The sequence below is a fragment of the Somniosus microcephalus genome, chromosome 2 (assembly GCF_052327205.1).
Source record: "Somniosus microcephalus isolate GS21.2 chromosome 2, FLI_Smic_1.0, whole genome shotgun sequence".
NCBI classification, from domain to species: domain Eukaryota; kingdom Metazoa; phylum Chordata; class Chondrichthyes; order Squaliformes; family Somniosidae; genus Somniosus; species Somniosus microcephalus.
The window spans coordinates 347493955-347505647 of record NC_140988.1 but is presented as its reverse complement, the minus strand read 5'-3'; the positions used below and the strand labels follow the sequence as shown (position 1 = coordinate 347505647).

Genomic DNA, 11693 nt, shown 5'->3' with positions numbered 1-11693 from the left:
ATTTCTGGGATCATCCTTGCAAACCTTTTTTTGCGTGCTCTCCAGTGCCTCTGCCTCTGACTGTCCCCTTTCCATGACTCTCTGGTACAGTACACGTTGCCCTGTACAGGGGAGACACTGTTAAACAATAGTCATTACCCCTCTCTTTATTATTATTATCCCTTCTCTGAACACTTGGACTTGACTGTGCGGTGACGAAGCAGACAAATGGTTGAGCCCTGGTTCCGTTACAGTGGAGACTCCTCCCTCTCTCACAGACAAACAACCCCCTTCCAACCGCCATGGTCTCATGGATCATCTCTAGATTAGTCGTGTGAGTATTGCAGGATTTCAAGGTGGTTTTTAAAATATATATATTTTAGTGCTTATTTATTTTCCATCTGTGAATGTGCGATAGCGGAGCTGCAACAATCCGTTTGCAACCCCCCCCCCCCCCCCCATGTACTGTACCATAGCTGGTTAGGTAAAGGCGACACGGTGCGGCTCGGCTCCCTTTTATTTACAAATACTGTACCCAACCTCCAAAAGCTCAAATCTCCTCCCCTCCTGCCCCCTTCTCTAAAAGAAGGGAAGAATCCTTTGTGTGGTTTGGATGTGTCAGCCTGTGCGGTATTTGTCACATTTCTATATATAATTATAGAGAATTAACAACGTGCTCTTATTTTCCCTATAAACCAGTTAAAAGAGTTAAACATCACTGCATAGAGTCTGCCCCAAAAAATATTTTCGTAAAAATGGTCATGTTTTGTGAGATTCGACTTGCTATGTGTGTGTGGGGGTGCGTCGCAGTCAGCTGGAGACAGACAGCACGGGGAAGGTGTTCCTGATGCGGGTCACTAAGCTGTACCAGTCATTAATTCCGCGAGTTTTGAGATTTCTTGATTTGCAATGTGAATCTTGATCAGGAGTGGGCGGGTATTTGAGAGCGGGTCGATTTGGTCTCGGTATCTGGCAGACGGTGAGCGCTGTCGAGGTGAAACTGAAATGACTACTCTCTTAAAATAATATACAGACAAGCTCATATGGGGGGAGCTTCCTTCTCCTTTCCCTCCCTCCCTCCCCCTTTCCCTCCCTCCCTCCCTCCCCAATCTTACAGTCAGGATCACACCGAGTTGCACTCGCTGCATTGAACGGTTTTATAATTAGCCTGACAACTGATCGAGTTTCACTGGAGTGTTGGGCTATGCCACCCGGGTCAAAACAGCAGCTGTTGAGACGGGCTTGTTGTTCAGGTTTGCATCCAGTAATATACCTACACGGATAGGTTGGAGATGAAGAGGGAACAATCTCACTGTGGGTAAAAAAAAAAAATCGGACCTCTTTTGAGATCCGCACTCGTCCAACAAAGAGACTGGTGAATTCCAGTCGCTCGCTGGGTATTCCTGATCTCACCCAGTCAAGTCTTTGCGCTTTGTTTTGGGGCCGATTTATTTATTTTGCAAACAAGCGATTGGGAAACACAATCCGTGCAATAAAACGGGTTGCATGCAGACAGTGAGACTGATCTAAACCGGAGTTGTTATTGAGGGAGGGACCGCTCAGCTGGCCCGCCGGTCCTGGGTGTTTTCATGTTAAAGGACAGCAACAAATTGCCACTCGGCACTTGCAGCGTGAGCATTCGTCACAAACAGGGCTGCCGGTTTGAGGCTTTCACTGAACAAAATAGACAGAATCACAGAATGCGGCGTCCAGAGCATCGGGAAAAATCCCAGTATCCAGTGATGGTTCTGGCCAGAGGTCATCAACCTGAAACCTTAACCCAACCCTCCTCTCCCCACGGGTGATGCCTGACCTGCTGAGTGTTTCCAGCGTTTTCTCATGTATTTCTGGTTTCCAGCATCTGCATTTTGTACTAAAAATGGAATTGGAAGTGTTTAGTCATAATAAACTAGTGTCCCTCCTCATAAATGCAAACCAACACGCTCAAGATCGCAGTACGTTACTGTTAAAAAAAAAGCCCTGTTGGCACAGCCCATACACACCAGGCTAATACAGCCTAAACCCACCAGGCACTGACACAGCCCAAACCCACAAGGCCCTGATACAGCCCAAACCCACCAGATCCTGACACAGCCTAAACCCACCAGATCCTGACACAGCCCAAACCCACCAGACCCTGACACAGCCTAAACCCACCAGGCCCTGGCACAGCCTAAACCCACCAGATCCTGACACAGCCCAAACCCACCAGGCCCTGACACTGGCCAAACCCACCAGGCCCTGACGCAGCCTAAACCCACCAGGCCCTGACACAGCCTAAACCCACCAGATCCTGACACAGCCTAAACCCACCAGATCCTGACACAGCCCAAACCCACCAGGCCCTGACACAGCCTAAACCCACCAGGCCCTGACACAGCCCAAACCCACCAGATCCTGACACAGCCTAAACCCACCAGGCCCTGACACAGCCTAAACCCACCAGGCCCTGACTCAGCCCAAACCCACCAGGCCCTGATACAGCCCAAACCCACCAGGCCCTGACACAGCCCAAACCCACCAGGCCCTGACATAGCCCAAACCCACCAGGCCCTGACACTGGCCAAACCCACCAGGCCCTGACACAGCCCAAACCCACCAGGCCCTGGCACAGTTCAAACCCACCAGGCCCTGACACAGCCCAAACCCACCAGGCCCTGACACAGCTCAAACCCACCAGGCCCTGATACAGTTCAAACCCACCAGGCCCTGACACAGCCCAAACCCACCAGGCCCTGACACAGCTTAAACCCACCAGGCCCTGACACTGGCCAAACACACCCTGACACATCAGGCCCAGGCAAACGGTCCCTAGCTGAAATCAGTCTCCAGGGTGGTTCACAGTTCTAGACACTCAGTAAAACACATTTGCTGCCCCAAGATACAATTTAAAAGGGAATTGGAAAAAATATTTGAACAAAAAGCAATTAAAAGGGTATGGGACTAAGTGGGTAGCTGCCTCGGAGAGCGGGCATTGGTGAGATTGGCTGAATGGCATCCTTCTGTGCGGTGTGTCTATTGATCCACTGTGTCAGCCAATTAGTAGTAGACAGGGCGGGGCTTAGGGCAGGACTCACAGCAAACAAGTGTAATTTACAGCAAACAAAGCTAGAGCAAAGCAAACAAAGTTTATTTACAGAGTCTATTTAAAAAAGAGTCTCCAGGAACCGCAGCAAACAGAACTCATGGCGAAAAACTGCAGCAACGTCTCCCAATAAAAGCAGGGGGTTTCTCCAGCAAAATGCAACGAGTGAAGGATAGTTACGTACAAATTATGCGCGTCAAATCAATCCCAGACACTGGCAGCAGTGCGGTCTCCAGGCGTGATTGAAGGGGAAATTGAAGGGGAAATGACCCAATCACCTCCATTCTGGCCGGGAATAGTGGCGTCACTATATGCTGACCCTTCTGTGGTGTAAAATTCTCTGATTCTATACTGCGCTGTGTACAATGAATGAAAGGAAATACAATCAGATCATTCAGGGATACCCGGAAGAGCTCGCAGTGCAGTGGCTGTTGCTAGGCACGCTTGTGTTTGTAAGAAAAGTGAATCACAATATAAAAAATTTTTTTTTTTAAACTGCCAAAATTAATTTCCCCCATACATGCTTTTTTTTCTCAAACCAATAAAGGGTGTGGGATGGAGAGCGTGCCGGGCTCGCTGTGTGACGGGAGTGAAGGTTTCACTCACCTTCTGATTGTTCCTGCATTTCTGCTGATTCAGGGCCTGGCCAGCCCTTGGCAACTAGTCCCTGCTCACTGAGCCAAATACTGGCAAATCCATCATTCAACAAAAAAAGTCACCCAGAGCACCTTGGTAATTAAAAAAAAAAAATATCCTTTCAGGAATATTCTGTCTCTAAAAATAAGAGATGCAGACACGAAAGACCCGGGGGTGGTGGGGTTGGGGGCTGGGTTTTTCCAGGACAATCACAGCTAGACTAAATTTATTGATCGTCTATCCCTGGCAGTAGACATGAATACCAAATACAGTAAAGCGCGGACCAGGATCCTGCGTGTGTGCGTCAAGAACAGGGCGTTGAGTTAAAGCCGACCACCCACGCTGCTGGGTATTTCCAGATAAAGTGCCAAAGGAGGACCGACCTTTCACTGACAGCCCAGTGTTGTTCTGCCAGTGTTTTACTAGGAAGCGGATCTATATTGTTTAAATGTTCGGTCCCCCACCCCACCCCACCCAAGTTCAGTAAAGCAAGACTAACACCCAGACAGGACATTGTCAGCCAGTGAGTGAGACTGCAGCTCCCCGGCCCCCGTTTCTCTGCAGCGAGTTGAGGTGCAGTGTGGTCTGAGACACGGACACTCAGCCCCTGGACGCTCTCTCCCTGCCCCTGGTCTGCAGGGGCGTTGGCTGCAGCCTAGTCGCTGCATGGGCCACAGCGTCCGGGAGAGGTGAGGATCGATACACTCAGAAGGGTGGAAGGCTGGAAGTCCATAATAGCCTGGGATCGATGAGAGCACAGCCAGCTGACCTTATCTGCACCACTCCTGAAAGCGAGCCTTAAAGTAAAGACTTGCATTTCTATAGCGCCTTTCACGACCACCCAAAGCGCTTTACAGCCAATGAAGTACTTTTTGAAGTGTAGTCACTGTTGTAATGTAGGAAACACGGCAGCCAATTTGCACACAGCAAGCTCCCACAAAAAGCAATGTGATAATTACCAGATAATCTGCTTTGGTGACATTGATTGAGGGATAAATATTGACCAGGACTCCCCTGCTTTTCTACGAAATAGTGCTATTGGATCTTTTACGTCCACCTGAGAGAATAGACAGGGCTTGGTTTAACGTCTCATCCGAAAGACGGCACCTCCGATAGTGCAGCGCTCCCTCAGTACTGCACTGGAGTGTCAGCCTGGATTTTTGTGCTCAAGTCTCTGGAGTGGGACTTGAACCCCACAACCTCCTGACTCAGAGTAAAGTACTCAGTCTTAAAGTACTGGGCTTGAGATTTGTTTCTAACATGCCCACTCTTTGTTCAGCTAAACCAGTTACCTTGGATAGCTGCCCCCACCCCACCCCCCGCCGCCCCCCCCCCGCACTCACGTAGGTGTTGCACTGGATTCAAAGGGGGAGAAATTCGTGCTCACCTGCAAAGTTGCCGATGTCACTGGTAACTGGAGTTAACAGCCGCAGAAAATGGCCGCAACACTAACAGAGCAAAATTGGTCTGGGGGGCATGGAGATTGGTGGCGCAGAGCTTACCTTCCATGCAACGCCATCCCGGTAGTGTTGCTGGGGGCAACCGAGATGAAGTTCCTGTCCAGGCCCCGCGTTGCAGCTTCCCACAGTCCCTGGAACCGAGGCTGTGGAGCTCGCAAGCAATTGTGGGTAATGAAGAGGTCTGAGAATTAAAGGGGCCATGCACACTGACGCAGTACAAATTAAAATGAAGTGTGAAACAGTGCAGGTTTCAGCCCTTTTTGCCTTTTAAAAAGAAGCCCCTAATGTGAATACTCAGCTCTTAAAGCTGAATTACTTTCCTAACCTCAACAAATGGAAAAAGTGCCTCAGCACTAATGCAAATGGCTCAGCAAGCCAGGGAAGGGGCACCCAGGGTTTCGCACGCAGCACTCCAGCTTTGTGCAGGGGCTCATCCAAAACTTGGCTGCCTGTGTCCGAACTTGCACCAAGTTGCATTCACCCATCACCCCTATTCTTGCTGACCTACATTGGCTCCTGGATAAGCAATGCCTCAATTTCAGAATTCTCATCCTTGTTTTCAAATCCCTCCATGGCCTCACCCCTACCTATCTCTGTAATCTTCTCCAGCCCCACAACCCCCAAGATATCTGCACTCCTCTAATTCTGCCCTCTGGAGCATCCCAATTACAATTGCTCAACCATTGGTGGTCGTGCCTTCAGCTGCCTGGGCCCTAAGCTCTGGAATTCCCTCCCTAAACCTCTCCGCCTCTCTACCTCTCTTTCCTCCTTTAAGACACTCCTTAAAACCTACCTAATTTCTCCTTATGTGGATCGGTGTCAAATTTTTTGACTTGAAATACTCCTATGAAGCGCCTTGGGACATTTTACTACGTTAAAAGCGCTATATAAATACAAGTTGTTGTTGTTGTTGCAAGACAGGCCCTCTACCCACAAGGGCCAGGAGGCCCTCCAGAAAGGACGATGTGGGACCATATCACCGAGGCCGTCACTGCCAGCAGTGTTGCCCCCACCATCTGGCTCCAGTGCCCAAAGAAGCTTCATGACCTCAGACCACTGGTCAAGGTCAGTGAAAGCATCTTCAAAAGCCATCTCCTACCAACTGCACCAGTAGCGTCACACACTGCTCAATGCACGACCCCCAATCACTCACCGACCAACAATCTGCACCAATGACGAGGCACATCGCCCGTTCCCAGCCTCACCGCGCCCCCTTGGAGACGACGGTGCGGGCCATTCTTGGCAGGGGCATGGCTGAGCCCTTGGCCAGCGGCGGGGCTGAAAGGATACAAGATGCTGGTATCATTATACGTTATCCTCCTTCTGGCATGCACCTGCTTTCCCGCCCTCCCGTCACCACAACTCCACTCTTGTGCCTTCCTCATTTCACACATCCAAGAAATGCATCTGCCCAGCCAGCGGGTGACTAAGAAGAGGGAGTGGAGAGTGAAGAAGAACAAGAAGAAGAAGATTGATTTGACACTCCCAACCAGCAGCTCCTCAAGGTCAGCGCTAGGGTTGAAGTTCGCGTTGGTGACGTTAAGTTGCCGTTGCACGCTGATTGACGTCACCACGCCACCATTTTTTCTTTCCGGGCGCTACCAGTTACCGGCAGCGCAAAGGGGGACATGAATATGGCGGCCGTCACAGGACCCACCACCAGCTGGCGAAAGAGCGGCAGCCGCCATTATATCGCCATTTCATGCCGCTACAGAGTGGCAGGAAGTAGATGAATTTCTAGCCCAAAGAATTTAATTCGGTGGCTGTTCCCTCTCCCAAGGCCCGATTCCCTGGCGTGGACCTTACCTGCCAGGTAGGTCCCTTGTTCCATTCCTGGTGTGACACCGTGCTGAGCTATCAGATATCAGACTGGCCACCATTTGGGATCATAGAAATATAGAAACATAGAAGATAGGAGCAGGAGTAGGCCATTTGGCCCCTCGAGCCTGCTCTGCCATTCAATGCGATCATGGCTGATCATCCAAATTCATTACCCTGTCCCTGCTTTCGCCCCATATCCCTTGATCCCTTTAGCCTTAAGAAATATATCCAACTCCTTCTTGAATATATTTAATGAATTGGCCTCTACTGCCTTCTGTGGTAGAGAATTCCACAGGTTCACCACTCTCTGGGTGAAGAAATTCCTCCTCATTTCTGTCCTAAATGGCTTACCTCTTATCCTTAGACTGTGACCCCTGGTTCTGGACTCCCCGACCATCGGGAACATCCTTCCTGCATCTAGTCTGTCCAGTCCTGTCAGAATTTTATAAGTTTCAATGAGATCCCCTCTCATTCTTCTAAACTCCAGCGAGTATAAGCCCAATCGACCCAATCTCTCCTCATACGTCATTCCTGCCATCCCAGGTATCAGCCTGGTGAATCTTCGCTGGACTCCCTCCATGGCAAGAACATCCTTCCTCAGATAAGGTGACCAAAACTGCACACAATACTCAAGATGTGGTCTCACCAAGGCCCTGTAGCAAGACATCCTTGTTCCTGTACTCAAACCCTCTCGCTACGAAGGCCAACATACCATTTGCCTTCTTAACCGCCTGCTGCACCTGCATGCTTACCTTCAACGACAGGTGCACAAGGACACCCAGGTCTTGTTGCACTTCCCCTTCTCCCAATCTATTGCCATTCAGATAATAATCTGCCTTCCTGTTTTTAACACCAAAGTGGATAACCTCGCATTTATCCACATTATATTGCATCTGCAATGCTTCTGCCCAATCACCCAACCTGTCCAAATCATACTGGAGTTTCTCGGCATCCTCTTCACAGCACACACGCCCACCCAGCTTTGTGTCGTCTGCAAACTTCCCTTGTCTAGATCATTAATATATATTGTGAATATCTGGGGTCAAAGGACCGATCCCTGCCGTACCCCATTAGTCACTGCCTGCCACTCGGAAAAAGACCCGTTTATTCCAACTCTTTGCTTTCTGTCTGCCAACCAGTTCTCTTTCCAAGTCAATACCTTGCCCCCAATCCCATGTGCCTTAACTTTACACGCTAATCTCTTATGCGGGACCTTATCGAAAGCCTTTTGAAAGTCCAAATACACCACATCCACTGGTTCTCCCTTATCTATTTTACCAGTTACATCCTTAAAAAATTCCAGTAGATTATTCAAGCACGATTTACCTTTTGTAAATCCATGTTGACTTTGTCTGATCCTGTCACTGTTTTCCAAGTGCTCTGCTATTACATCTTTTATAATGGACTCTAGCATTTTCCCCACTACCGATGTCAGGCTTACCGGTCTGTAATTCCCCGTTTTCTCTCTACCACCTACAGTTGACCTCAGTGTCTTTCGAGCAATAAGGGAAAAAGTCAGCCAGGGTTCCTATACCTAATTGCTATCCAGTGGACGTGTTTAAGCAGTATGGGAAAAAAGAGGGAGCATGTGTTAAACGTAGGAACATTAGGAACAGGAGCAGGCCATTCCGCCCCTTGACCCTGCTCCGCCATTCAATTAGATCATGGCTGATCTTCACCTCAAATCCATTTACTTGCCTTTGATCTATATCTTATCTAACAAAATCTGTCTATCTCAGTCTTGAAATTTTCAATTGTCCCTGCATCCACAGACTTTTGGGGAGAGAGTTCCAAATTTTACTACCCTTTGTATGAAAAAGTGCTTCCTGATTTCACTCCTGAACAGCCTAGCTCTAATTTTAAGATCATGTCCCCTTGTTCTTGATTCTTCCCACCCAAGGAAATCAGTTTCTCTGTATCTACCCTATCAAATCCTTTTAACATCTTAAATACCGAGATCAGATCACGCCTCAATTTAAAAAAAATTCAGTCATGGCAAGGCCAGCATTTATTGCCCATCCCTAAACTCCGATCAATCCATTCAGTCTCCTATGCTCAAGGGAATACAAGCCTAGTCTATGCAACCTTTCCTCTCAATTTAACCCTGTAAGCCCTGATATCATTCTGGTGAACCTGCGCTGCACCCCTTCCAAGGCCAATGTATCCTTCCTCAGGCGCAGTGCCCAAAACTGAATGCAGTACTCCAAATGGGGTCTGACCAAAGCTGTATACAACTGAAGCATAGCTTCCATCCTTTTGTGTTCCAGGCCCCTTGAGATAAAGGCCAACATTCCATTAGCCTTTTTGATTACTTTTTGTACCTGCCTACTTGCTTTTAATGATTTGTGTATATGGACTCCCAGATCTCTTTGCTGCTCTTCAGTTTCTAGATCCTCACGATTTAGATACTGATTTCACAACAGGCCCGACACCAAGCACTTAACTCCTTGTTAAGTGCTTGTTAACTGCAATTTTGAGAGCACTTTGCAATTTTCCAATGTTTGATTCGGGTTTCCACGACGTTCGGAGACCACGGAGGCTGCTGATTTCACGATTTAGGGACTGTCTTGAGGCTGTAAGTGTCTGTCGTTAACTCTATATCCACTGTTACCTGCATTGCTGGACATAAAAGGCGCCCTCACACTTCACTGTGCCACCTCAAATTGGGATCACACAAATGGCAATAATGTCAAATGTGTAGGACGTGCGGAATTACCCCTCGCCCCGTCCAACAGGTTATAGAGTTCGGACTTGAGACTTATGAGAAATTACACCAGACACACGGGTTCTGCCTTTAACCTTTTATTGTTCCTCAGACAGATTCAAAACCCCAATCACTAATCGAGCTGTTCACCAATAATGTTACAAGAAATCATACATACAGCCACCCACAGATGATCAGTCCAGCGTTGATTGTAGGCCACGCCCTTTCGACTGCAGCTCTTCGCCTTTCGACTGCAGCTGTTCGTGTTCAGATGATCAGCCAGGCCCCTCCTTCTGACTGCAGTGCCGATATTTTTCGTCACTGGTTTTTATACAGTTTTCCTTGCCTTTTTCAGTAAATCAATCATTCAGAGGTTGTGAGATGTTCCTTTAATGTTCGACCAAAGTTGTTTGAGCTGTCAAACTTTCACACTCACACATCCTGTGTGGCTATCCGTTAGCTGCCTTTATCAAAGCCCAAAGTTGTTCATTCACTCATAAAAGTTTACAAAAGTGGCAGCTAACCACTTGGTCACATTTCACGTGTTACGTTGCCTCCTGTATTTCAGAACGTCAAAGGTTTGACTCCCCTTTAGCCACCAAAAGTCATTCTACAACCTTGTAGCCTGTTTTGTTGTAGACACAAAGGGCTGGATTTTATCAATGGGGACGTGATGGAGGCGGGACTCCCACTTTTTGGTTGTAATCCTGCCTCCATCGATTTGTGGCCAACCCACGCGATTTTCCCTTGATTGACCTTGTTGAGCCCGCCCAGCGGGCTCAGCAGGCCAATTAAGGGACACCCGGTTACAGGTGACATCAGGGATTGACATTTCATCTGTCAAGAGCTTTTGACAGATGAAATATCAGCGTTTGACAGCTCTGTGAAGCTCTCAAACACTGACAATCTGTCTTCTAACTTGAGTCCTTCTCCACAGACTCAGTTAGAAATCTCTCCAGAACAGAAAGCAGAATGCTGCAACTTTTGACAGCTCGCGGCCATTCTGCTTTCTGTGCCAGTAAGATGAGGGACTCCCGAGACCTGAAGGAAGGAAGGTAAGTAAAACTTATTTAAACACTTCCCACACACCAAACACACTTACTTCTGCACTCATGCACCCATCACTCACCTGAACACCGGACATCTTGAACCCTCCAAGCCTTTCAGCCCAACGGTCCACCTCGCTAACTTGGCGTGTTTTGGAGCCGTCAGGCAGCCCACACTTCAGGGATTAAGCCAAAAACTGCCTGTTAGCTACCTGTTAACAGGCAGTTAATTGGCACTAATCCCCTTCCCGCCTCGGGGAGGCGGCTCCCAGCACAGGTCGGGTACCCGCCTCCTGGGAAACGGGCATGGAGGCGGGTTGGGGGCGGGAAGGGTTCGTGCCCCCCGATTCTGCAATTTTCCCCCCACTCCCACCTCCAAACCCGCCTCCACGGGGCTTGGAAATTCGAGGCCAAAGTCTGCAAATCTAAGGGGGTTTGTTTATCCCTGTTGTCTATGACTACTGGCTGCAGTCACAACCATTTGTTCTGTCAGTATCTGCTTATCCGAAACACAGCTCTTGAAATATCTCCATCACAAAGCAGCTTCCAAATCCAACAGTTTCTTGTGAAAGCTCACCAAATGTTTGCTGCCTTTATCAAAGCACATTCCATGTCCACTTATCAGTGAAAGACAGACTGTTACATTCACAAACTTTATTTCACTTTGAAAAACCTTTTGGCCTGGCAAAGCATTTCAATATATACCAAAATTAAAAATTAAGGGTCTGTGTAAGCCTACAAATATTCATGCAAGATTAATTTATTCCAACATAATAAAAGAACAGAAACTTACCATTGAATTCTATCAGAACACCCAAGTGAGTACCCTTGTGATTATTTATGTGTCGGCTTTCTCTTACGCATGCTTCTACGTTGTGCTCCCCCTGTGGCTTCAGCAGATGTAGCGACCGCCTGCTCACCTCCCTGCTGCGACTGCTTAGACACCTTTGGCGGTCATCCTC

At 48.4% G+C, this 11693-nt stretch overlaps 1 protein-coding gene across 3 annotated transcripts in view; it reads left to right on the top strand.

Moving 5' to 3' along the window:
* Positions 1-207: 207 nt before the first annotated feature.
* LOC147123665 (receptor expression-enhancing protein 1-like) overlaps positions 208-11693 on the top strand; it is a 114069-nt gene continuing 102583 nt past the window's right edge. For 2 of the 3 annotated variants that reach the window (XR_015074983.1, XR_015074982.1), the window contains exon 1: positions 208-313. Coding sequence is in view for 1 of the 3 variants with exons in the window: in XM_085975494.1 (XP_085831620.1) it covers positions 282-313 (32 nt within the window). In the remaining 2 variants the exon portion in view is untranslated. The remainder of the gene's footprint in view (positions 314-11693) is intronic. The other variant, XM_085975494.1, reaches the window with a different exon arrangement.